Below are 24,860 nucleotides of genomic sequence, written 5' to 3' on the forward strand. Positions count from 1 at the left end.
CCATTGTGAAGACCGACGCAAAGTATTCATTGAGGGCTGTACCCACGTCTTCTGGTCCACACACAGATTACCAGTATGGTCCCTAATTGGCCCAAATCTTTCCCTAGTTATTCTCTTGCTCTTTATATATTTAAAAAACCCCTTTGGGTTTTCCTATATTCTACCCACCAATGCTTTCTCATGCACTCTCTTAGCTTTCCTAATTTCCTTTTTAAGTTCCCCCCCCTGCATTTTTTATACTCCTCTAGGGACTCTGCCGTATTGAGCCCTTGGTATCTACCATAAACTTCTCTTTTTTCCTTAATCTTAACCTTTATGTCCCTTGACATCCAGGGTTCTCCAGACTTAGTCCCCCTCTTTGTCTTTGTCTTTACAGGAACATATTGTATGCTAAGAGAGTGCATGAGAAAGCATTGGTGGTAGAATAAAGGAAAAGCTAAAGGGGTTTTTTAAATATATAAAGAGCAAGAGAATAACTAGGGAAAGAGTTGGGCCAATTAGGGACCATACAGGTAATCTGTATGTGGACCTCCTTGAATGCTTCCCACTGCTCAAACACAGTTTTATCTGCAAGTAGCTGCTCCCAGTCCACTCGGGCCAAATTGTATCTCACCATAGTAAAATTAGCCTTTCCCCAGTTTAGAGCTTCTATTTCTGCCCAACCTTATCCTTTTCCATAACTGTCCTAAATCAAACTGAGTTATGGTCACTATCTCCAAGATGCTCCCCTACTGAAAACCTTCCACCTGCCCAGGCCCATTTCTGAATATTAGGTCCAGAACTGCCTCTTCCCTTGTTGGGCTTCTACGTACTGGCTAAAAAAGTTCTCCTGGATGCAACTTAAGAAACTTGCTCCCTCCCTACCTCGCATCCTAAAGCTATCCCAGTTAATATTTGGGTAGTTAAAATCTCCTACTATTACTGCCTAATTATTCTGAAATTTGATTGCATATTTGATCCTCTATCTTTCCCTGACTGTTTAGGGGCCTATAGTACACACCCAACATCATGTTTGCCGCTTTTGTGTTTTTTACTCTACCCATATGGCTTCATTTGATGATCCTTCCAAGATATCATCCCTCCTCACTGCTATAATTGATTCCTTGATCAATATTTTGAGCCCCCTCCTGTTCTATCCCCCTCTCTATCCCGTCTGAATGCCCTATAACCAGGAATGTTAAGTTATCAATCCCGCCCTTCTTTTAACCAAATCTCAGCCATTGCTATGAAATCATATTCCCACTTGCCTATCTGTGCCCTCAGCTCATCTGTCTTATTCCTCAAGCTCCTTGCATTAAAATATATTCCATTTAGCCTTGCTAAACTCACTTCTTTCTTGTCTAGCCTATGTTTACTCTGCCCTCCAGACTCACTTACTAGTGTTTTAACTTCTAATTCCATCTCAGTTTCTCTTCCCTCTGAACTACTTTTCAGGATCCCATCCCCCTGCCAATTTAGTTTAAATCCACCCCAATAGCATTAGCAAACCTCCCTGCAAGGGGATTGGTCCCAATCCTTCAGATGCAACATGTCCAACTTGTACAGGTCCCACCTCCCCCATAAACAGTCCCAACCCCAGGAATCTAAAGCCCTTCCTCCTGCACCATCTTTCCATCCTTCTGTTCCTATACTCACTACCGCTTGGCACCGGGAGTAATCTGGAGATTACTGCCTTTGAAGTCCTACTTTTCAACTTCCTACCTAACTCCCTAAAGTCTGCTTACAGGACCTCACTTCTCTCTCTTCCATTGTCATTGGTCCCAACAACCTCTGGCTGTTCACCTTCCCCTTTCAGAATGCTCTGCAGCCGTTCCATGATATCCTTGACCCTGGCACCCTGGGGGCAACATTCCATCCTGGAGTCATGTCTACAGCCGCAGAAGCATCTCTGTACTCCCTTCACTAACAAATCCCCCACCACTATTGACCTTCCACGCTTCTTCCTCCTCCTCCTGAGCAGCTGGACCACCCACAGTGCCATGGCCTTGGCTCTGGTTAGCCTTCACAGAGGAACCGTCACTCTCACCGTTTTCCAAAGCCAAAAAACAGTTTACAAGCAGGATGCACTCGGGGAATTTCCTCACTACCTGCCTGGTTCCCTTCTTCTGTCTGGCGGTCACCCATTCCCAATCTGCTTGCACTTCCTTAAGTTGCGGGGTGACGACATTCTGAACGTGCTATCCTCAAACCTCTCAGCCTCGTGAATTCATCATAGTGCCCCCAGCTGCTGCTCAAGGTCCAAACCTGGAGCTCAAGTTGCTCCAGCCAGAGGCACCTCCTGCACACATGGTCATCCAGACCACCAGGAGCGTCTAAGATTTCCCACATAGCACAGGATGAGCAAATCACGGGAATGAGCACCCCAGACATATCTTAACTAAATAGAATATGAACGCTTGCTTTTATTTTACCCTTAATCCTACTTGAGTCTCACTGTTTTAACCTCTCTCCCGAAGTCTTGCTGCTTTAACCTCTTTACAGTGTGGTTATCAGTATCCAGCTAGTAATTCTCACCTCAGTGTGCTTATCTGTATATGGAAACCCGAGAGGCTGAGATGAGAGGGAGATCCCAAAGATTGATCCGTCACTATTCTCCTCCATGCTGAAACTCCATTGGTGATAACCTTTAGGCATCTACTGGGACTAGTGATCCATGTTCACACAAAGGAGCACCAGATTGATGGCATCAAAATCCTGTGATCTTTATCCTTTTTAATGAAGTCTTCTTTAACTGTCAATCTCCGCAGAGACCCTATTTGTTTACTCTTTGTTTGTGCGTGTGGGTGCTGGGATATTTTAAAAGTGATAGATTGTTACACTTCCAGATTACAAATTGTGTGTTAACCAATTCTTGCAACTTGTTTTAAAAGAGAGGTTTTGTTTTTTAATAAATTAATCTTTCTGAGTTTATTGAAAGAAGCCTGATTAAAGTCTCTTTTATTCTGGGTCTAACGGTAGCAAAGGTAAATAATCAGCCATTTTGGTGAGTGAATTAAACAGTTACACTAATAGTGCGACCTGTGGAGTAGTGGGGATAGATAAGCTGAGCATTCCACCCATCCCAGTGATAACATTGTGAAGAGTAGATCCTGTCTCACTAATCTAGTTGATTTTTGTTTTGAAACAACAAACAAGGTCAAGCAGAGTATCTATGGACGTTGTATATATGGACCTCTGGAAGGTATTTGAGAAGGTCCAGGCAAGAGATTATTAACAAAAATCACAGCCATCGGAATTTGATAATTGGTTGGGAGGTAGGAGACAGAAGGTAGGGATAAAGGAAATGTATTCCAACTGGCTGAATATGATAAATGGTGATCTACACTGGAACCTCAGCTTTACAATTTACTTATCAATGACTTGGTTGAAGGACTAGATAGTTGTATATCTAAGTTTGCAGATGACCTTAGATTAGGAGGTGCAGTAGGTATGTGGTGGGGTCAGGAAGTTGCAAAAGGGTATAGGCAGATTAAGTGAGTGGGCAAAGCTGGCAGATCGAGTTCAGTATGGGAAAATATGAGGTAATCCTATTTGGATCAAAAATATAGAAATCGGAATATTTTCCAAATGGCAAAATGCTAAAACATGGAGGAACAAGAGGATATTGATGTCTCCCACAAACCACTAAAAGCTATTATATAAAACATAATCAAAAATGCTAATGGAATGTTACCAGTTATCACAAGATGGTTGGAATACAAAGGGGAACAAATTATGCTTCATTTGTACAAGGTCTTGATCAGATCCCTAGTTCTGAAGAAGGGTCATATTCCACTTGAAACATTAACATTGCTTCTTTCTCCACAGATGCTGCCAGACCTGCTGAGCATTTTCAGCATTTCCTGTTTTTATTGCATAGATCAGACTTTGTGTTCCCTTGAACTTAAAAGGTGATCTAATTGACCTGTCAAAACCCTGGGGGTTACCTTTGGCCAGAAACTGAACTGGACTGGCCATATAAATTCTTTGACTAGGACTTTCTGTGCCTGCTGGTGTCGGGCGTGTTCGGTGGCGAGTGGACAATATGATGAGAAGGTCAAAAATGGTTTCACAACGTCATGAAACCAGTTTGGGATCATCCGCTCAGCCCGGCGATGGCAAGCTGTGTTCCAGTGACCTGTGTCCAGTGGGGTTCCACAAGGATCAGTGTTGGGTCCCTTGCTGTTTGTGGTATATATAAACGATTTAGATTTGAATGTAGGAGGGTTGATCAGTCAGTTAGTGGATGACACAATAATTGGTGGGGTGGTAAATAGTGAGGAGAATAGCCTTAGATTACAGGAGGATATAGACAGGCTGGTCAGATGGGTTGATCAGTGGCAAATAGAATTTAATCTGGATATGTGTGAGGTGATGCACTTGGGCAGGACAAAAAAGGCACGAGAATACACGATGAATGCCAAGACCCTGGGAAGTACAGAGAATCAGAGGGACTCTGGTGTGCACTTCCACTGGTCCCTTAAGGTAGCAGGACAGGTAGATAAGGTGATTAAGAAGGCATACGGGATACTTGCCTTTATTAGCTGAGGCATAGAATATAAGAGCAGGGAGGTTATGCTGGAACTGTATAAAACACTGGTTTGGCCACAGCTAGAGTATTGCGTGCAGTTCTGGAATCCGCATTATGGGAAGGATGTGATTGCACTTAGAGAGAGTGCAGAGGAGATTTACCAGGATGTTGCCTGGGCTGGAGAGTTTTAGTTATGAGGAGAGATAGGATAGACTGGGATTATTTTCCCTGGAGCAGAGGAGATTGAGGGGGGACATGATTGAGTTGTATAAAATTATGAGGGGCATAGATAGGGTGGATAGGAAGGAACCTTTCCCCTTTGTGGAGGGATCAGTAACCAGGGGGCATAAATTTAAGGTAAGGGGCAGGAGGTTTAGAGGGGATGTGAGGAAGAATTTTTTCACCCAGAGGGTGGTGGGAATCTGGAACTCACTACCTGAAAGGTGGTAGAGGCAGAAACCCTCTTAACATTTAACAAGTATTTGGATGTACTTGCGATGCCATGGCATAAGAGGCTATGGGCCTAGTGCTGGAAAATGGGATTAGAATAGTTAGGTACTTGTTTGTCTGGTGCAGACTCAATGGGCCAAAAGGCCTTTTTCTGTGTTGTAGACCTCTATGTCTCTACGACTCCCTGCCATCGGAAGTTAGGAACCTCATTGTAATACATCAGCATAAGATCAGCCACTGGAATCATCCCCCTCCCCCCAGCTGGATCGTCTGCCCATGCCAGCAGGAAAACATGCTGGTGCAGAACACATCTTGACAACTGTGACATGCACAATTCGGGACTTACCACCAGGGCCTTGCTCACATCGCAGACATCGGAGGAGCAGAAGATGCTGGACACTGACAGCAACGGGATCCTGGAGGAACATCCATGGCATGCTAAGTGGATTCTCATGGACGTGGCTCTGCTGCAAAGCAGCTCACGGAAGTTGAAAAGTCACCACTGATGCTCACAATTGATGATGGTCGAGGGGATGGGAAAAGAAGGTCTAGGATTGATTGGGAGAGGAAGAACTGTCATGGGGGTGAGGTTGGGAGGGGGGGAATGAAGGTGTCAGGGGGTAGTGGTTGAGGGGAGGAGTGGGTAACACAGAGAAGATGGCAACTAGGGAGGTAGGTGTAAGGGGAGGGTGATGGAAGGTGTAAAGAAAGGAGTGCAGAGTGGGGAAGATGTCTAGGGGGAGGAAGGAGCGCGGACAGGAGAGGACGGAGCACGGAGAGGGGAGGGACTCTGGGACGAGGAAGGAGTGCGGAAAGTGGAGAGAGTCCGGGGGGAGAAAGGACTGTGGAGAGGGGAGGGAGTAAGGGTGGAGGAAGGAGTCTGGAAGGGGAAAGGAGTAAAGCTGCAGGAAAGGTGAGAGTGTCTGAGGGAGTCAGGAAAGAGAAAGGAGTAAGGCTGGAGGAAGAGGTAAGGCTGGAGGAAGGAGTCGGGGTTAGGACTAATGGTGGCGGAAGTAAGGGTATCTGAGGGAGCCAGGGAGGGGGAGGGACTAAGCGGGTTAGGGGAATTTTGGGTGTGAGGAGAGGACAAATGGGGGGGAGGGGTCCAGAATAGGGAAGGGGTTCTGAGGGAGAAGGAATCCAGAGGGGAGATGGGGTTCTGGGGGAAGGGGTCTGGGGGTGGAGGGAGTTCCAGGGGAAGAAGGGATCTGGATGCGGGTGGGGTCTGGATGGGGGGATGTCGAGGTGAATGTGCAAGGGAGGGGTCTGATGGGTCCATGGCTGCCTCCTGGGGATGAAACTGAGGCTGGCGTGGTATGAGGGAATGGTGAGAATGACCGAAGGCAGAGTGAGGCGGGAGGGTGAGGGTTCAACGTTAGTGGTAGAAGGAACAGCGAGGGTGGTTGGTGGGGACTTGGAGGCAGACATGGACATTGGGAGTGGGAAGGAAGAGATCAGGTCGGGGTGCACGTGGATGATCGTGGGATTTTCAGGATGGAAGGGAATGTGCATGTTCGCCTGGACATCCCGGAAGGAAAAGGGTTTATGCTGGTAGGTCACAGAGGGGAGGCAGAAAGTGATGCCGGGGGATGAACTGTGATCAGGGAAAGGAAATGGATGAGGGGACGGGAAAAGACGGCTTTACAAAAAAGCAAATCCAGACAATGCTGTCTAAATCAAAAGCGAAACGATAGTCGTGGTGGGCGAGATCAGATGCTGGATGCGATTGTGATCATTGGGTGGGTGGAGATGTAGGTCAGCTTAGATAAACAACCAAAAGGAAACTCTGGCAGGCAGCATTCAAAATGTTCAGGACATTGAGGTGAGTGTGATACGTGAAGGATCCACGTATGTGGGAGAGTGCTTGCACGAGGCTTCGAAAGATCCTGCCACACATACACTTCTCCCTCCAGAATCACTCGTTGGCCCGCTCCTCCCTCTGCAGTGGCAGAGGACGAAGTTGAGGGGCTCACAGGCAAAGGGGATGCAGAAGGAGAGGACAGCCTCTGAAATTCCTGAGTGGATGACCCAGCAGTGCTGCTCCTCTTCCCTTTGGGTGCCTGGGCGGCCTGGCCTGACTCCTTGAGGAGAAAGAGTACCTGGAGGGACATCAAGCTGCCCCCTTTCTTTCTCGCGTTGCCACTGCAGGAACTCACCCATGGCTCCCGCAATGGAGTGCAGGTCTGTACACATCTTCTGCTGGACCAGGGTCTCAATAGGATCCGCCATCCTCCCCATGGAGACTTTAATACATGCACATGTAGGCACCACTTCTTCAACAAACTGTGGATGCACTCTTCCAACTCGCACACCACTCTGTTGAGGACTTCCAACAGCTCTGCGTGATGTTCCCAAGTCTTCTGCTGACTCCAGGATGAGTTGGAAGGCCAAATCCAGAGGCTCGTCATCTGACTCGGAGCCTCACTAATGCCTGATCCTCAGCAGTCCTCCGAATGCTGGGGAACTCAGCTGAACATGCCTCCTTCTGCTGCGGTAATGTGTCCGTGTAGTGACAACCAGATTGTGAACCCGGGCCTGCTCTAGATTTAGGTCCCATCGAGGTGTGTGTCTTTGTGCTGGTAGAGGGTGTGGGTAAGCGCTGTGACAGGTCTTCCAGGCTGCTTATTTCTAGCCCTTCAATGGAGGAGGTGTCCTCCTGGCTAGAGGTGAGGACATGGATAGAGCTGAGGGACTGGCTGGCTGAGGGTGTTGGTCGCTTGGCAATGCTCCCTGTGAACCAAAGTAGAGGTAATTAGTTCATGGTAGCAGAAAAGCAGGTGCGAGAGCACTCACAGTTGTGTTGAGAGAGGGATGATGTGGTGCAGGATCCTCAGGTGGGTATTCGCCACCAACCTCATCATCGCCACAGGCACAGTCCACGTCCTCACCAGTCAGCGTGATGGCACGCTCCTCAGTATGAATGAGGGGCCTTATGTGGGCCAGTCCACCTCCAATCTGGGACCTCTGCCTCCTGATGTGAGCAGGCTTCTCCTGCATGGAAACAGATGGAGGCAGCATAAGAAGGACGCATGGCACTGCATGGAATGTTTGTGTGGTGAGTGGAGCCATGGATGGGATGAGTACACAAGCTCAAGAGGATATGAGCCTGATGAAGATGTGAGGGTGTGTGTGAGAGTTAGTGGTGTTGTCCCTTGAGGTGCCAGATCCCTGTGGATATGTGATGGGTTTGTCAGTGTGTGAGTTGACATACCTTGGCGGAAGAGATGAGACCATTCATTGCGTAGTGGCACTGGGTGGCTGTCCTCTTTTGCAGGCCATTGGCGCTGACCACTGCTGCCACGGCCTTACATGCTAGATTGGTGATGCCACTGCCCATCCTCTGGCCAGAATAGGGGTAGAGGACATCATGGCGGGCCTCCACTGCGCCGAAAAGGTGCTTGAGGGATGTGTCACTAAACCTGGGGGCTGCAGTCTTTTTGCTTTTCGGGGCCATCCTGTCTTCTGTGCAGCAATCATGAGTTGGAAGCACTGAGAGATATATGCATAGCCGGACTTTAAATATGGCACCCGTCGTGATGAAGCAGCGAGGGATGGCGTGGTGGGCGAATGAGAGCCCACCCACCATGGAAAAGACATGTTTCCCAAGAATGCATAATTAATGCAGCAAGTTTGGGACGATATGGCATGAAAATCCGCCATTGCAATCAGCCCGCTACTACATTTAGTGCAAATCTGGGACAATTCCACCCTTGCTCTGCTGTAAGGAGATGGCAGGAATCTTCCACAGAACCAGGCTTCGAGGAGGTTTAAATATAAGGCAGGCTTTGTTGTCAGCCTAGAGTCTGGGTTTGGTATTGACAGTCTGGATGGTTAACAGCAGACTGCCCTGGGAGTCCAGGAAAGTAACATTAAAACTTTCCAAAAGCCAATGGAGCTTAGGTCATGTGATCTTGCCCATTGATTAGTCAGTTTCAGGGTAACAATCAGTTACTACGCCTCTGATCAAAATCCATTGTTCACCTTAGGAGATAGATGGTGGTTATTAGCGTCTCCGCAGATATAACGAGTTTCAATGGCTCTCTCTTTGTTATAAGTCCTGGCTTGGAAGACAGACCAGCTGCTGCTCTCTTATTTCATTGATTGTACTGAGTCCACCCAATGATAGGTGTGAGATTCCATAAGGATGAGGGTTGAGCTTTGTCTTGCAATTACTGTTGCAAGTTTCCAGGACTGTAGCCAATTTGCAAATCATGTGACCCCTAGCAGCCATATTTTTGGTCCAGCAAAGTCCATTTTTAAATAAGCAGAAAGTAAGGTTTGATTTAAACAGTTTATGAGTTATTTCCTGTCTTATGGACATGACATATTTATCTAGTGTGAAAGCATTTCACAAGAGTATTATCAAACAAAGACAAAAGCAAAATACTGTGGATGCTGAAATTCGAGCCACATAGGCAGATGTTAGGACAATGACAAAAAGCTTGGTCAAAGAGGTATGTTTTAAGGAGCTTCTTAAAAGGAGGAAAGAGAGAGGTGAAATGTATAGATCAGGAATTCCAGAGCTTAGGGCCTCGGCAGCTGATGGCATAGCTGTCAACCTTTTAACAATTAAAATCAGATGTGTGCGAGGACCAAATTGGAGGATTGCAGATATCTAGCTGGATTGTAGATGGCTAAAGATAGGGAGATATGAGGTCATGGATGGATTGGGGCTTATTGAGGCCATTGAAAAAGTCATTAACATCATTAATGTTGGCGGGCAGGCCGGGAGCCCTGGCGGCTTAAGAAAAAGCATGAAACCTCATCCGCAGGTGGGATGAGGTTTCATAAGGGTTCTTAAATATTTAATAAAGGCTTCAATAAAAGTTACGGACATGTCACAACTCATGTGACAGTGTCACATGGGGGGACATGTCAGGGGAATCTTGCTATCATTTGTTTAATAATTTTTAATTTGGAGCCGATCTCCCTGAGGCAGCAGTTAGCCTCAGGGAGATCAGTGCACTCTTTCACGCGTATGCGCGAAAGAGCGCACTCCCGACAAAGGGTATTCCCCCCCTCCCTCCCCCCAACCTGCACAGGGACCGCATAGCACTTCTTGGCAGATGTCACACTGGGTGGGCCCTAATTGGCCCGCCCACATAAAATGGCAGCGCGCCCCCGATTGGAGGCGCCCCTGCCTGCGCCTGCTCCTGCACTTCCCCCTCCCAACAGGGGGAAAAGTTTTTCCTAAGTTTGGAACATTTCCTGGGATTATGGCCTCCTCTCTATGTCACATTTCTGGTAGTGTTGTTTCCAGGTCCAGCATGGTAATGGAAACTGAGGGAAGTGCACATAGGACTTAACCACTCCCAATTCCACCACTTACATGGAGCAAAGTGGGCAAATGAGATCAGAGTGAGGTACTCAGGAACAAAATCCAGGTGGGCAATGTTGAGGGTAAAGTAGTGAAACAACACCTCCCTGTCCCATTTCCTTCAATTGCTACATAAAACCAAAAAAGACTGTTTATTAGTAAAGTCCAGGCCTGAATCTCCTTTAGAGGAAATAGAATGGAGACTTGGAATAACATACTTTGTTTCATTAGATAGTGAATCATTTATTAATGTTTCCACAAAAGTGGAAAATCAAATTAGCAGGTATTTTCCCCAATAATCTCTGTAACTAAGCAAAGTTCTCTGTGTTACATTCCAAAAGTTCTTGTTTAGCTTTTTTTAGGCCACTGAAACAAATATTTGTTTTCAAGATTGAGAAGTTCAGCTTAGTTGTTAAAATGACACCTGAAAAATTATTTTATTTCTGATAGGAATCCTCACTTGAAGACGCTCCTGGCTCTTGGAGGGTGGAATTTTGGTTCCAGAAGGTAAAAACTGCATTAATGAAGTATATAAATGTAACAAATATAGTGTTGTAAATTATTTCCTTAAAAGATGGTCAGATTTTCATACAAACGTGGTATGTATATTTTCACGATACAATTCATCAAAAAATGTGAGCCACAGAATTTTTCAAAAAGCAGCAAAGCTATAAAAGGAGATTGACTGAGTAGAGAAACTGAGCCAATTGGAAAAATTGGCCAAAGAACCCGACAAGACCAGAGACATGGAGGCCCTACCAATCTTAACAGCAGTGCCTCGTTAACATATTATAGAGCCACTTGGCTGCTGGTCAAATGGACAACTTGGCCATTGGGTAGGAGAGAACACTGGTGGCTGTTGGCAGCAGCCGGGACCTCTGAGGTTGATTCCTGATTTATCCATGGCCTGAGCTCTGCATTTTAAAATTTAAAGGGATGGAATTGGGTCAGGTTTCTGGGTCCTGATATTGTAGCAATGCACCCTCCCACCCCCACACCTCAATCTTCTGCCCGTCAGCGGAGGTGTGGGGGTTGTGGTGGTGTTGGTGGAGGTTAATATCAATGCTACTGAACCCAGTAATAATATTCCCTTTCCCCATTGCTGTCCTGCCGAGATCACCTGACAAAGCATAGAACAAAGATTAAGGCCCAGGTTTTTGCAGAGTCTTGGAGACTCATGGACATTCCAAAATGGTGAGCAGAATCCAAATTCGGAAGTCCTGCCCACATTTTCGACAGATCTCATTTTCGCCGGTAGGGTAAAGGGGGAGGGGTGTGACTCACACACAAGAGAAGTTCAAACTCAGCAGGGTCATTTGAACTTAGTACTGAATTTTAAAAGACACCATTTTCGCTGTAGCAAGTGCCTTAATCCAATGTGGGAGCCACAAATATTTAGACGTAAATACAAAGGGCAGATATGATTTGTAGAATTGTCATTATGTAAAGTTATTTAAATCCCCTGCCCTTTAAAAATTAAACAAAAAAACGGCTGCCTGTGTCTTTGAAAGTTAAAAAACTGTTCCAGCAGTTACAATGGCTAGAATTTTCCGTGCTCACTGGTGGCGCGCGTGATAGGTAGCGTGAGCGGACAATATGGTTTCAAGAAGACGGGAAGGCAGATCCAGATTGTACTCTCAGCCCGTCAACGGTGGACCGTATTTCCTGTCATCGGTCGTCGGGAACCTCATTGTAATACATCAGCATATCATTATCAGGCCATCCCGCCAGACTCTTGCACCCCCACTGGATCATCTGTCCATGTCGGCAGGAAAACACGCCGATGTGTTTCACAACAGCACATAAGCGATGTTCACTTGGCGGCCTGCACTTCGAGTGAACTGGAGGTGAGTGCACAACAACGTTCTGCAGAGCTTGCCAGGGTCACCTGTTGCTTTGCAGGCTTCAGGGGCGCTGGGGGGTCGGGGTTAAGTGCAGCCCTGCCGCTGAAGTGACTGGTAGTGGGGAGGGGTGGTGGGGTGAGCACTGTAATGGGACTTCAGACAGTGTGTCTCCAGATTCCTCTTCAGAGGTTTCTTCAGGGCTTGATGGGAGGCCCTAGGTAATGGACTCTATCGGCTGTTTGGCAGATGTGCCGAAGAAAGCAAGGAGAAATAATTAGTGCATGGCAGTGGCCTATGAAAGAGGACACGTCATCCTTGGCATGGTTGTTTGATGGATGTTGCACTGCTGGACCCTCACTTGGTAGAGCAGCACCGACCTCACCGTCAGTACAGGACCGGTCCAGATCGTGGCTGGCCAGCTGGATGGCTCTGTTTTCAAAACCCGTGAGGACCTGGATTTTAGGCATTCCACCACCAGTCTGTGACCTCTTCTCTTGTTGTGTACCAGTTTGCCCTGCATGAATAGAGATGACAAGTACGCCTGGCCTGTGTGAGTCTTGAGTGGTCCCATGGATGGGATGAGGATAATGACGGTGAGTGTGATAGAGTGAATGGTGATGTCCCTTGAATTGGCAGTGAATGCAGGCCCGGTGGATGTGTAATGGATTTGTGAGTTGAGTGATGAGATGAGCGATTTACCCTGGTGGAACGGAGGAGATCATTCATCCTCTTGCGGTACTGGGTGGCTGCCCTCTTTTGCAGGGTGTTGGCACTGACCACTGCTGCTGCCGCCTCCCAAGCCAGGTTAGTGCTGTTGCTGCCCATCCTGCTGCCAGATTGGGGATAGGGCACATCCCGGCGGGCCTCCACGGCATCCAAAAGTCACTCAAGAGATGTATCGCTGAACCTGGGGGCTGCAGTCTTCTGGCCTTTGAGGGCCATGTCTTCCGTGCAGCAGTGGTGAGCTGGAAGCACTGAGATGTGTGATTGCAGCTGGACTTTAATCATGGCGCCCCGCTTGAAGCAGCGGCGGGGTGATGGCGGGTGGGCAAATGAGACCCTGCTCGCCATGGAAACGACATGTTTCCCGGGGGTGCAGAAATAATGAGGCGGGCTCGGGACCTTACCGCATGAAAACCAGCCATCATGGCCAGCAGGTAAAACATAGTCTTACCCGCCCACTACCGCACTTAGTGCAAAAATGGGAAAATTCCTCCCAACAGCTCTTTATTGACATTACCCTAAGGGCTCCTTATGAATACTTGGCTGCTTTCCAAAACCTATAAGTATCTCAGCAGAGGGGCTTTAAGCTCACAGTTCAGTAGATAACTCAGAGGTCATTAAAGGGTTAACTAAATTTGATGTTGGTTATGCTTAGGAGTTTGACTTCATAAGGGATTAAGCACTTAAGATTCAAAAGTTTTGAATGTGCTTTCTTATTATAGTGAAGGCTATAATAGATATTTAGACTTTTATTTTATTTCATCTCAACAGGCCGCCACACGGGTGTCATCAGCCATGGTCTCTACAGTTAGCTCTTGTCCCTGAGGATCGATCCTTGCGGCTTATGTAGACCCTGGAAGATTCCAGGGATCTGTGACCTACTAAGGATGTAGGCGTCATGCACACTCCCTGGAAACTGTGCAGACACCTGCAGGATGCGTTTCTGGTGGTCGCATACCAGCCGCACATGTGCTACCGTGTGTAGCAATGGAGATCTGAGCATCACATAGGTGCAGTCAATTGCACCCTGCACCTGTGAAAATCCCGAGATCTGGGAGAATCCAATAGCCCATGCATCCTGGCTGTCACGGTCCCAGGCAAAATGCATAGGTTTGTATGCCTTCAAAAAGATGGCATCTGTGACCTCGTGGATGCATTTGCTGGTGGCGGCTTGTGATATCCCACAGAGGTCACCTGTGGAGCCCTGAAAGGAGCCACTGGCATAGAAATTGAGCGCTGCAGTCATTTTCACAGCCATTGGCTGACCAGCTACAGCTCGCTGTCACTTCTGGGCAGCGTGTGCGGGAGCCCCAGAAGCCCCTTCTTCTTAAGGTTGCTGCTCCTGCCTTTGCATGGCCAGGAGCCTCAGTTGCTCTCTCCTCCATCTTCTCCGCTCTCTGTAGGCCATCAGCCATACAGCTAGGTCACCAGCCTCCATGCTCCTGATGTGGTCCTCCTGCGGCATGAAAGAGAGAGAGGCGTGGTTAGCATGGGTGCACTTAGCACCTTTCCTGGCCCTGCCTGATGGCCCGTTAATGCTTCCTGGAAAGTGCTGGCCACCCCTCAGATGGCCAGAGATGAGTGCGCTGCATAGCTGCCCTGTCAGCCTGCGACATGGGGGAGACTGCTCCTAACCAGGATGCTGACGTTGCAAGGGGCTGTGAGCACCTCCAGCAGTGACTGCTACATGGCCAGCATTGGCGAGGAGATCGTACAACGTGTGCTGTCCAACTGTTCTACAGTCCAGCAAAGTGTTCATGGACTTGCAGTCTGTGCCGAGGGGTTGGGGTAAGGTCTGGAGCGCTTGGTGGCACTTTGGTGCCTCCGCGTTGCTTGCATGGGCAGGCAGCCTAGGAGCCCGACCCAATCACATCACTGTGGCTGCGCCTGAACTATCTCAGTTGCAGAGAAATGGTTAGTTAATACAGTTGTCCCTAATGCATGCCCCCACCTTAATTTTTTTGTGCATGGGATCCAGGGCAGCAATTGCCCACCCCCACAACAATCGCTCCCGAAGCGGGGCATCAGTTGCTCCCAGACACCACACCAACCTCCTCCCCCCTCCCTGCCAACAAGAGTTGCCTCCAAGGCTGGGCAGCAGTTGACCCCGGACATTCCCCGCCAACTCCATCCCCCATCCCTGACAACAATCACCTCTGTGGCAGGACGGCACTTCACCCCGGCGCCCCTGAAGCCTGCAAAGCAACAGGTGACACTAGCGAGCTCTGCAGAACGATGCTGTTCACTCACCTCCAGTTCCCCCAAAGTGGAGGCCACCAAGTGCATGTCGCCTGTGTGCTGTTGTAAAACACGTCGACGTGCTTTCCCGCTGACATGAACGGACAATCCGACAGGGGTCCAAGAGCCTGGCAGGATGGCCTTTTAATGATATGCTGATGTATTACAACAAGTTCCCCGACAACCATTGGTGGGAAAAGTGGCCTGCTGTTGGTGGGCTGAGCAGACAATCGCGACCTGCCTTCCCGCCATTGTGAAACCAATTGCACCATATTGTCCACACTTGCCACCTTTCACGCCCACTGCCAGCAGGTATGGAAAACTCCGCCCTTAGCCCCAGAATGGAAAATCCCACCCAGAGGGCCTAGATGTTATCGAAACAATTGGGAGAACGTCCCAGAGAACCAAGGTGAGCCTTTTAAACAGCCAGCCTCAGCATTCGGCAGCTCCTGTGGATGCCTCTAAACTGCGTCCAAGGCAAGGGACCAGAGTCTGGCCTGTACCTGTGCCCCCTGGAGCAAAACTCCCCCACCATTTGTAGAAGTTTCTCCCTAGGCGGGCGGGGCAAGCCAGGAAATTTCCCGATTCCCGCTACCCATCTTGGAGCGATAATCCAGGCCTAAATCTGGAATTTTGCATGTCTGCATTTTATAGTAGAATACCAGTTATACACAGAGCTGCTTCTACAAACATGTATAGCAATAATTTCCACGCTATACACTTAAGGAATGTTGAATTGCAGACTATTAGATTCAGAAATAATTCTTTTTATTTAAACCAGCTTAAGTTTAGTGTCTGCTTATTTTGTATGTCCATATATTAGCATCTATTAAAAAGGCGCTTGTTGTTTGTGTTTTTCCTATAAAATGTGCAATTTCTCCCAAGCTGATGAATTTTAAATAGAACATGCCACGCTACATGCACTTTTATGTTTACATTGTGCTAAATATGACCAAAATAACACCATCAAATTTTTAATTTCCTCCTACCCCTCTGGATCCTCCCTCAGTTATAATAGGATGGTATCTACTCCGACAAACAGAGCAACATTCATCAAGTCTGTGATTAACTTTCTGACAAAGTATAAGTTTGATGGTTTAGATCTGGATTGGGAGTATCCAGGTTCTAAAGGAAACCCGCCAGAAAGCAAACAACTGTTCACTACTTTGGTTGTGGTAAGAAAAACAGCTTTCACTTTTAAAACAGATGTGCAGTAATATAATTATTAATTATTTAGTGCTATATGTCCTCAAATGAATAATACTTCGCTTGCCTTTTTCCACTTGGATTTATTTTCATCTAAAGTGACTAAAAGAAATCTAACAGCATTGTTATCCTGTTAAATGACTAATATTTTATTTTACCACACTTAAAACAGAAGAGAGTTAAACAGTGATATCGGTTGTGTTATAGTGACACTATTGGATCATCAATTGTATCTGCTACTAACATTTTTAGGTTTGTTATTTAGCAACCAGATTGCTTGTTATACTATGACAGCTGGGTTAAGTTTGAACCTGCAATTGATTTGTCAGTATATCAAATTTACTCACACCTAAAGAGATGGAACAGCAGAAAAAAATAGTTTCACTGCAGAATTTGTGGGGTAATTGTATGATCTTAGCCTAAATTTTTACCCGGGGTACGTGCTGGTTAGAAATCCCGTGTGAGGCCTGGGACATTTTAACTCATGGGCCACCTTAAATGCATCTACATGTTCTTCCACCAGAAGCCAGCAGGAATTCCTCCTCTGGCCATCTACTGCTTTCTGCCAGATTTCATCAGTGTGTTTTGTGGGACAGATGACATCATCAGGATATGGTTTCAAAATATTAAATAGGCCTAGGGCAGCCAGAGCTCTTATGCCTGAAATATGTTCCTTTAAAATGGCAGCTGTCTGAAATGCAGCATGATCCTCTCAAACAGAACCAGGCAAGCTTGATTAAAATCAGGGCCTGAATTTTACCCTTGGCAGATGCGCGCGATCGCCGGGCCTGGGATCAAAGGAAATAACAGGCCCACACATGCGATCAACCTCCCAACCGGGAAGGGCGGGGCCTGTTGGGCACCGGAACCAATGGCGACCCAGCAAGTAGTTTAAAAATGGCACAGGCAGCTCCTCGAAGGCTGCCAGGGAAGAACATATCTTCTGCGTGCTGAAGACTGAACTATAGCTTCTACTGCGGCTGGAGATGCACTCGGGAGAGCAGGTCAGATCAGCATTCTGCTCCCCGGTTTTAGGACAAGTGCCTTGCAGTCCTCCTGGAGGAGGTGGCTGCCAGCAGGGACACTCTCATTCCCAGAGATTGAAGGAGGAGGCCACTGCACCTGACAGCTTGGGAGGAGATGGCAGCCCAGGTCAGCAGCCATGACATGCGGAGTACATGGGTGCAATGTAGAGGAGAGACCAAACATAAACTGGGCGACCGCTTTGCAGAACACCTGCGGTCTGTCCGCAAGAATGACCCAAACCTCCCTGTCGCTTGCCATTTTAACACTCCACCCTGCTCTCTTGCCCACATGTCTGTCCTTGGCCTGCTGCATTGTTCCAGTGAAGCCCAACGCAAACTGGAGGAACAGCACCTCATCTTCCAACTAGGCACTTCACAGCCTTCTGGATTGAATATTGAATTCAACAACTTTAGGTCTTGAGCTCCCTCCTCCATCCCCACCCCCTTTCTGTTTCTTCCCCCTTCCTTTTGTTTTTTTTCCAATAATTTATATAGATTTTTCTTTTCCCACCTATTTCCATTATTTTTAAATCTTTTATGCCCCCCCACCCCCACTAGAGCTATACCTTGAGTGCCCTACCATCCATTCTTAATTAGCACATTCGTTTAGATAATATCACCAACTTCAACACCTGTGTTCTTTTGTCTGTGACATCTTTTGATTATCTGCTCCTATCACTGCTTGCTTGTCCCTACAACCACACCACCCCCCTCCACTTCTCTCCCCCCCCACCCACCCCCCCCAACCTTAAACCAGCTTATATTTCAACCCTCTCCTTGTAAAGAAAAATTAGTTCTGTTGAAGGGTCATGAGGACTCAAAACGTCAACTCTTTTCTTCTCCGCCGTGCTGCCAGACCTGCTGAGTTTTTCCAGGTAATTCTGTTTTTATTTTGGATTTCCAGCATCCGCAGTTTTTTGTTTTTATATTTTTAGGGCTATTTGTACCTTTATTATCACATTCCTTAGATAATATCACCAGCTTCAACACCTCTTTGTCCTCTTGCCTATGATGTCTTTTGGTTATCTCCACCTATCACTGGCTCTCTATCCGGCTCTACTTGTCCCACCCCCCCCTTAAACCAGCTTATATTTCACCTCTTTTCTATTTTTCCTTAGTTCTGTTGAAGAGTCATACGGACTTGAAAGGTTAACTGTGTTCCTCTCCGCAGATGCTGTCAGACCTGCTGAGTTTTTCCAGGTATTTGTGTTTTTGTTTTGGATTTCCAGCATCCGCAGTTTTTTTGCTTTTATCTAAGGATATAACTCTGATTGGGTTACAAAAATTATCTAAGGGTAAGTTAGTAGAGTTGCAGTTGAGGTTACCTGTAGGAGTAAAGACAGCAGACATAGTTGAAGTGATAGCATTGCATTTAAAGTTGGAGGTGATACCTGACACTGGTGAGTCACAGTTGGAGGTAGTGAGCCTTCAGTTAGAAATAAGGAAGATTGAATTTGAACAAGCAGAGGAACTGAAAGAACTTGAATTTGGAGGCAAAAGAAAAAGAGATTATTTCAAAAAGAAATTGAAATGTGAAAATTTGATCTCCAGAGGGAAAAGTTAGCAATGGAGGAAAGAATGAAGGAAAGGGACAGAAAGTACCAACTTAAAAAGCTGGATTTTAAAAACGAAACATCAGATGCTGAGGAAAGTTATGATGATGGAAGAATCCAGTAACCAAAAACCCAATGGGGAGATGTTTAAATTTGTGCAAGCTCTTCCTAAGTTTGAAGAAAGAGATGTTGAAGTATTCTTTATTTCATTTGAGAAGATAGTGAAACAGATGAAATGTCCCCAGAAATCTAGACATTGTTGTACAATCTAGGTTAATGGGTAGAGCACGTGAGGTTTATGCTTCACTGTCAGAAGAAATGTTAGTGGATTATGATGTGGTAAAAAAAGGCTATTTTGAGTGCATATGAGTTAGCTCCTGAGGCGTATAGGCAGAAATTTAGGAATATGAGAAAACAGCCTGGGAAAATTATATCGGGTTTGAGAGAGTAAAACAAAGTCATTTTGACCAGTAGATATGGGCATTAAAGATAGAGACAACATATGCAGCTCTAGAGAAGTAATTCTTTTAGAAGAATTTAAAGATTCAATTCCTTCGGTAGTGAGAACTCATGTGGAGGAACAGAGGGTTAAAAAGGTAAGACAAGCAGCAGAAATAGCTGATGATTGAGAGTTAGTTCATAGATCTAAACCTTTTTTCATCACTCTTTTAAATTAGTGAAGGATAGAAAGTGGGAAGGTGAAAGGAAGGTGGGTAGTCGGGGAAAAGGAGTAGGTGGAAATTTCCAGGAGGTTTTCTCTCAGACTAAAAAGGAAGGTGCTGAGGGTAGAAGTGATACTTGAAAATTGAGGTCTTTTCATTGTAATAAAGTTAGACACACATATTCAGCGTGTTAGAGATTACAGGGAAAATCTGTTGGAATTATTGAAGTGCAAAAAAGGTCTGGAAGTAAAAGTACTGTGGGTTCTGAGATTCAGGCACAGGAAAAACCAATGGTTTGTGCGTACTGGTAAAACAGGAAGATTCAGTGACAAGTAATGAAGTGAGAGTGTGTTCACAATTTACCCAAAGGAGTTCAGAGGAGCAGGTTGCAGAAATGTTTATAAATATTGTACGTGAAGGGGAAGTCTTTCCACGTGTACACGGTGGAATAGGTAAAGATAGTAAAATTTTAAGAGACACAGGAGCTAGTCGATCTTTAATGTTGTGGTTTATTGTTCAGAGGGAGTATTGCAGGAACAGGTGATAAGAATTAGGGTTCATGGAGATCCTAAACCTATTCCATTGTGGAAGGTAAATTTAAAGAGTAAGTGGAAAACAGGTGAAGTAATTGTTGGAGTAGTGGAAAAATTGCCCATTACAGGTGTTCAATTTATTTTAGGTAACGATGTAGCTGGGTCACAGATGTGGGTGATGCCTTTGATAGTTGAGCACCTGTAGAAGTGTTTTCAACAAAAGGTTGCAGAACGGGCATCCTGGGTTGTTTCCAGATTGTTGGTAAGAAGATCACAAGCTCACAGGTTGGAACAGGAAGTTAAAAGGCTGACACTGTCTTTGATAAGATTGTTCAGGAAGAAAGAATGTAAGATAATGCAGCTGAGGTATTTAGCTCAAGGCAATTAGCAGAGTTACAGAAAAAGGATCCACGAATAAAACCGTAATATCAGACAGCTTACTCAGAAATAGAGGCAGAATCTATTCCAGAATGTTATTACTTTAAGGGTAATGTGTTAATGAGAAAGTGGTGGCCGTATTGAGTTTCAGCAGATGAAAACTGGAGGGAAGTACGTCAGATTGTCATATTATTTGGATATAGAAATGATATCCTGAGAATAGCTCATGAAATTCCAATGGGGGGACAGAAAGACACAGGCGAAAATACAGAAACATTTTTATTGACCTGGATTACATAGAGATGTAGTCAAGTTCTGTAGCACATGTCACACATGTCAGGCGATAGGGAAGCCACAAGCAGTGATTAAGCCGGCACCTTTAATTCCAATTCAGACATTTGAAGAACCTTTTACTAGGGTCATGATTGATTGTGTAGGACCCCTCTCTAAGACTAAAAGTGGAAATCAGTACTTACTGACAATAAAAGATGTATCCATGAAGTTTCCTGAAGCAATATCTTTGAGTAATATTACAACAAAGAGAATTGTGGAAGAGTTGACTAAATTTTTTTTACAAGATATGGTTTACCTAAAGAAATACAATTAGATCAGGGTTCAAATTTCATGTTACAGCTGTTTAAAGTAGTGAACAGTTTGGGGGTAAAAGTCAATGGTTTACCATCCTGAATCACAAGTGGCTTTGGAAAGATGTCATCAACTTTTAAAAACTATGATGAAGGCATATAGACAGGACTATCCACAGGGTGGGGATAAGGGAATTCCATTCTTGTTATTTGCTATTAGGGATGCTCCTAATGCATTGACTGGATTTTGTCCTTTTGAATTAGTTTATGGTCACTGAAATTGATACATGAGAAATTGGTGGGTCACAATTCGGAAACTGCTCTCCAGGATTATGTATCAAAATTCAGAGGAAGATTGGACAGAACATGTGTGTTAGCTCGGGAACGTTTAAAGATATCACGGCAAGTGATGAAAGTGAAGGCAAATAGGAAAGATACGGCTCGTAGTTTTGTTGTTCCAGACAGAGGGTGTGTCATGTAAATATACTTAAAAAGTACTTTGACAGAGAAGAGGATCAAAAGGAGGTATTAGTGGTGGTAGATAAGGAGAAGGAGGTAGAAATGAAGGATTCTGAAATTGATTTTCTTCTAATCAAATTCGATATTGAGGGGAATATGAAAATTTAAATATAATACTGGGTTATCTTCCAGACAAGTGTCAAAGTGATTTGGAGAAGCTTTGCAGTCATACAAAGCTATTTGTGGGAATAAGCTAGGGAGGACATATTTAGCTATACATGATGTGAGTATAGAAGTTTCATCTTCGATAAGGCAACATCCTCATAGATTAAATCCAGCTAAGTTATCACAAGTACAGAAAGAAATTGAATTCATGCTTCAAAATAACATCATTGAGTCTGGTTGCAGTAACTGGAGTTTGCCTATAGTGATGGTACCGAAACCAGATGGAACACAAGGAGTGTGTGTGGACTATTGAAAAGTGAATTCAGTGATAGAAGCAAATTCATATCCTATGCCATGGTTGGTAGATTACATTGAGAAAGTGGGACAATCAAAGTTTATTACAAAGATTGACTTGCTGAGAGTATATTGGCAAGTGCCATTTTCAGAGAGAGCAAAGGAGATATCGGCATTTGTGATGCCAGATAGACTATATCAGTTTATTATTGTGCCATTTAATATGAAAAATGTACCTGCAACATATCAAAGACTGACAAAGTAATTGCAGAACTGAGCAGTTGTGCTGTTTATATTGACAGCTTGATAGTTTTCAGTCAAACATGGGAGGAGCATTTACAACATCTGGAATAATTATCTAGTCGACTACAAGAAGCTAATTTGGTGATGAACTGGGTAAAAGTGAATTTGCAAAAGCACAAATTACATATCTAGGCTTGTGGTGGCCTAGACAAATAGGGTGCCCACTTAGTACTGAAAGGGTTAATGGAGAAATTGAATTAAATGCTTAGGCCTAAGAGAAAAATACTGCAACCTTGAAGAACAATACCGTCTTGTCTGACTACTGTAGGATGAGCCCTGAAACATTCCATGTTGTTCTTTCTCAGGCCGAATGTAATTAAATTAAAGTTGTGATAAGCATTTGCGTAACCACAATGTCTGTTGTGATGGGAATGGAAATTTACTAAAACACAGATTGGTCAGTTAACGTATGCAAATAAGTGGATTGAGGTGTGCAAAATTTACTGATTGGTAGTAAAATGCTTTTAAGCAAGTGTTTGTGTATTCTGCTTTGAGACCATACAATAACTCTCGTTGTATTGCTCTCCCTTGTGCACAAGTAATAAATGGGGTTTCTACGTACGACATGATGCCTCGGTGTGATTAATCTCCAACAGTTTCTGGAGGTTCCACCGAGATGACTAACCCCTGGGGTTGAGTCATGGAGCGTCAGTGTTAGGACCTCGCGGTTTAAGGACTCCTCAGTCTGCGGCAGCCCCATTTAGGCGTCTGGGGTTTGTTGACCTGCAATCTGCCTTCGCCTGCCTTTGGCTGACTCTCAGGGTAAGTCACCTATTTAAATATTTGGGAGATTAATTTGGCCAGTAATTTAGTGTAAGTTAGTAGTAGTATACCCAGGGGTTCGAGTCCCCTGGAGGTGAAAAAGTAGTAGTAGTATACCCAGGGGTTCAAGTCCCCTGGAGGTGAAAAAGTAGTAGTATACCCAGGAGTTCGAGTCCCCTGGAGGTGAAAAAGTAGTAGTAGTATACCCAGGGGTTCAAGTCCCCTGGAGGTGAAAAAGTACTAGTAGTATACTCAGGGGTTCAAGTCCCCTGGAGGTGAAAAAGTAGTAGTAGTATACCCAGGGATTCCAGTCCCCTGGAGGTGAAAGGTAAGTAATTTCTGTTTTTTTTGTGTATATTATTTAGTAAAAATTTGGCATCAAAGAAACCCCAGGTTCACCCTTTGAAGGGAACCTCAAAAGCTTATGTGTATGTCCATTACAGTCCTGAAATTGTCCAATATGTTTCTGATTGGGTTAAATGGACTCGATGTAAAGGAGAGAGCTTCCCACCAGCTGGAACTTTTAATCGGGACAGAATTAAGTGCTTAAAATTTTAAGGGAGGTAGATAGACCGCTACTGAATTTTCTGTAACTTAAAAAAAATGAATTGATCTAAGTTACAAGAGCTGTTTGTGCTGAAGAGAGAGAGAGAGAGGGTACCCCTAGGGGGTTAATGAGCAATTGACAAGCAGTAGCAAAGAAAATGTGAGCTTTCGTCAGTTTGAAGGTCCCTATAGGTAGAGCCTTCAAGATCCCTTTAATCCCCCCACTGCTACTTGAAGCTTCGTTTAGAGTTAAGTTCAATATTATAGGAGTATCGATACATACCTTTATCTATGTGTTTGTTTTTGTGCAATGAAGCATTTGTATGTGAGCCTTAATGTGTTTTCTTCCTTGAATTGTCTTTTGTGTGTGTAAAAGCCCCATATTAGATTAAAGGAAAAGTTTATTCAAACATTCTAAAGTTTTGAGTATAAGGTTTGAGTTGAGATTTCTGGCAAAAATCATAATTTGAAGGTAGTGTAAAGATAAAACCGGGCTTGCCTTTGTTTCAGATGAACCAACCCTTGTACCCCCCACCCCTTGCAGACTAGAAGGGAATAATCCTCATCATCAGCTTCCAAACTGATTGGGATTAATACATACGAGTTAGTATTCTAAAATTCTAAGGGAAAAATATTACTTGAAATTCAGAAAGATTCTGGGAAAACCAAAAGACATAAACACAAAATCTAGGTGGTTCCAATGGATAAAAAGGGGTTTCTTATGAAGAGATGGATTAAATATTAAAGGAAATTTGCTTTCCAAAAGCACTGGAATTTGAATTTGGGACAATCTTGAGATGTATTTGAATCACTAAGATGCTATCTAAGATAAAGAATGTGTCGATAAACATACGGAAATTTTGTTTTAATTTTGATAGTGTAAATTACAGTTCTTACAAAGTTTAAAAATTTTAGGTTTGGTTCTTGATAAAGTTCTCAAAAGGGAATTTTCATTTTAAAAGGTTTGACAACAATTGGCACTAATTCAAATGCTGCAAGCTCTTGTATATGTAAGTCTGTTCCCAAAATATGAAGCTAAGCTCAAGACCTTGACTAAGTTTGGCAGAAATCCAATTTTTGGCCGAGTTAATGAATCTGGGATAATTCTAAAAGAAAAGGGTCGGACATAATTTAGTGGGTTACTTGTGAGACAATAAAATGTTTGAGAAGAAGATAAGGAAGCCAAACATGTCAATACCTGATTTCTGTTTCTAAAACTATTATGAGAATATTTTATTTATTTTAAAGTCTCTCCAGGCAACTTGAACAAGATAAGATGGTAGCTGTTGCATGTGTAAAATGGTATGA

General features: G+C 44.8%; 1 protein-coding gene across 1 annotated transcript in view; it reads left to right on the forward strand.

Annotated features, from left to right (window-relative positions):
- The window catches only part of LOC121282384 (acidic mammalian chitinase-like), a 118,899-nt gene that overhangs the window by 17,250 nt on the left and 76,789 nt on the right, over positions 1-24,860 (forward strand). Inside the window, exons 3-4 of the mRNA XM_041196103.1 lie at positions 10,728-10,784; positions 16,092-16,257. Coding sequence (XP_041052037.1) covers positions 10,728-10,784; positions 16,092-16,257 — 223 coding nt within the window. The remainder of the gene's footprint in view (positions 1-10,727; positions 10,785-16,091; positions 16,258-24,860) is intronic.

Source organism: Carcharodon carcharias, chromosome 9 (genome assembly GCF_017639515.1).
Source record: "Carcharodon carcharias isolate sCarCar2 chromosome 9, sCarCar2.pri, whole genome shotgun sequence".
NCBI lineage: Eukaryota > Metazoa > Chordata > Chondrichthyes > Lamniformes > Lamnidae > Carcharodon > Carcharodon carcharias.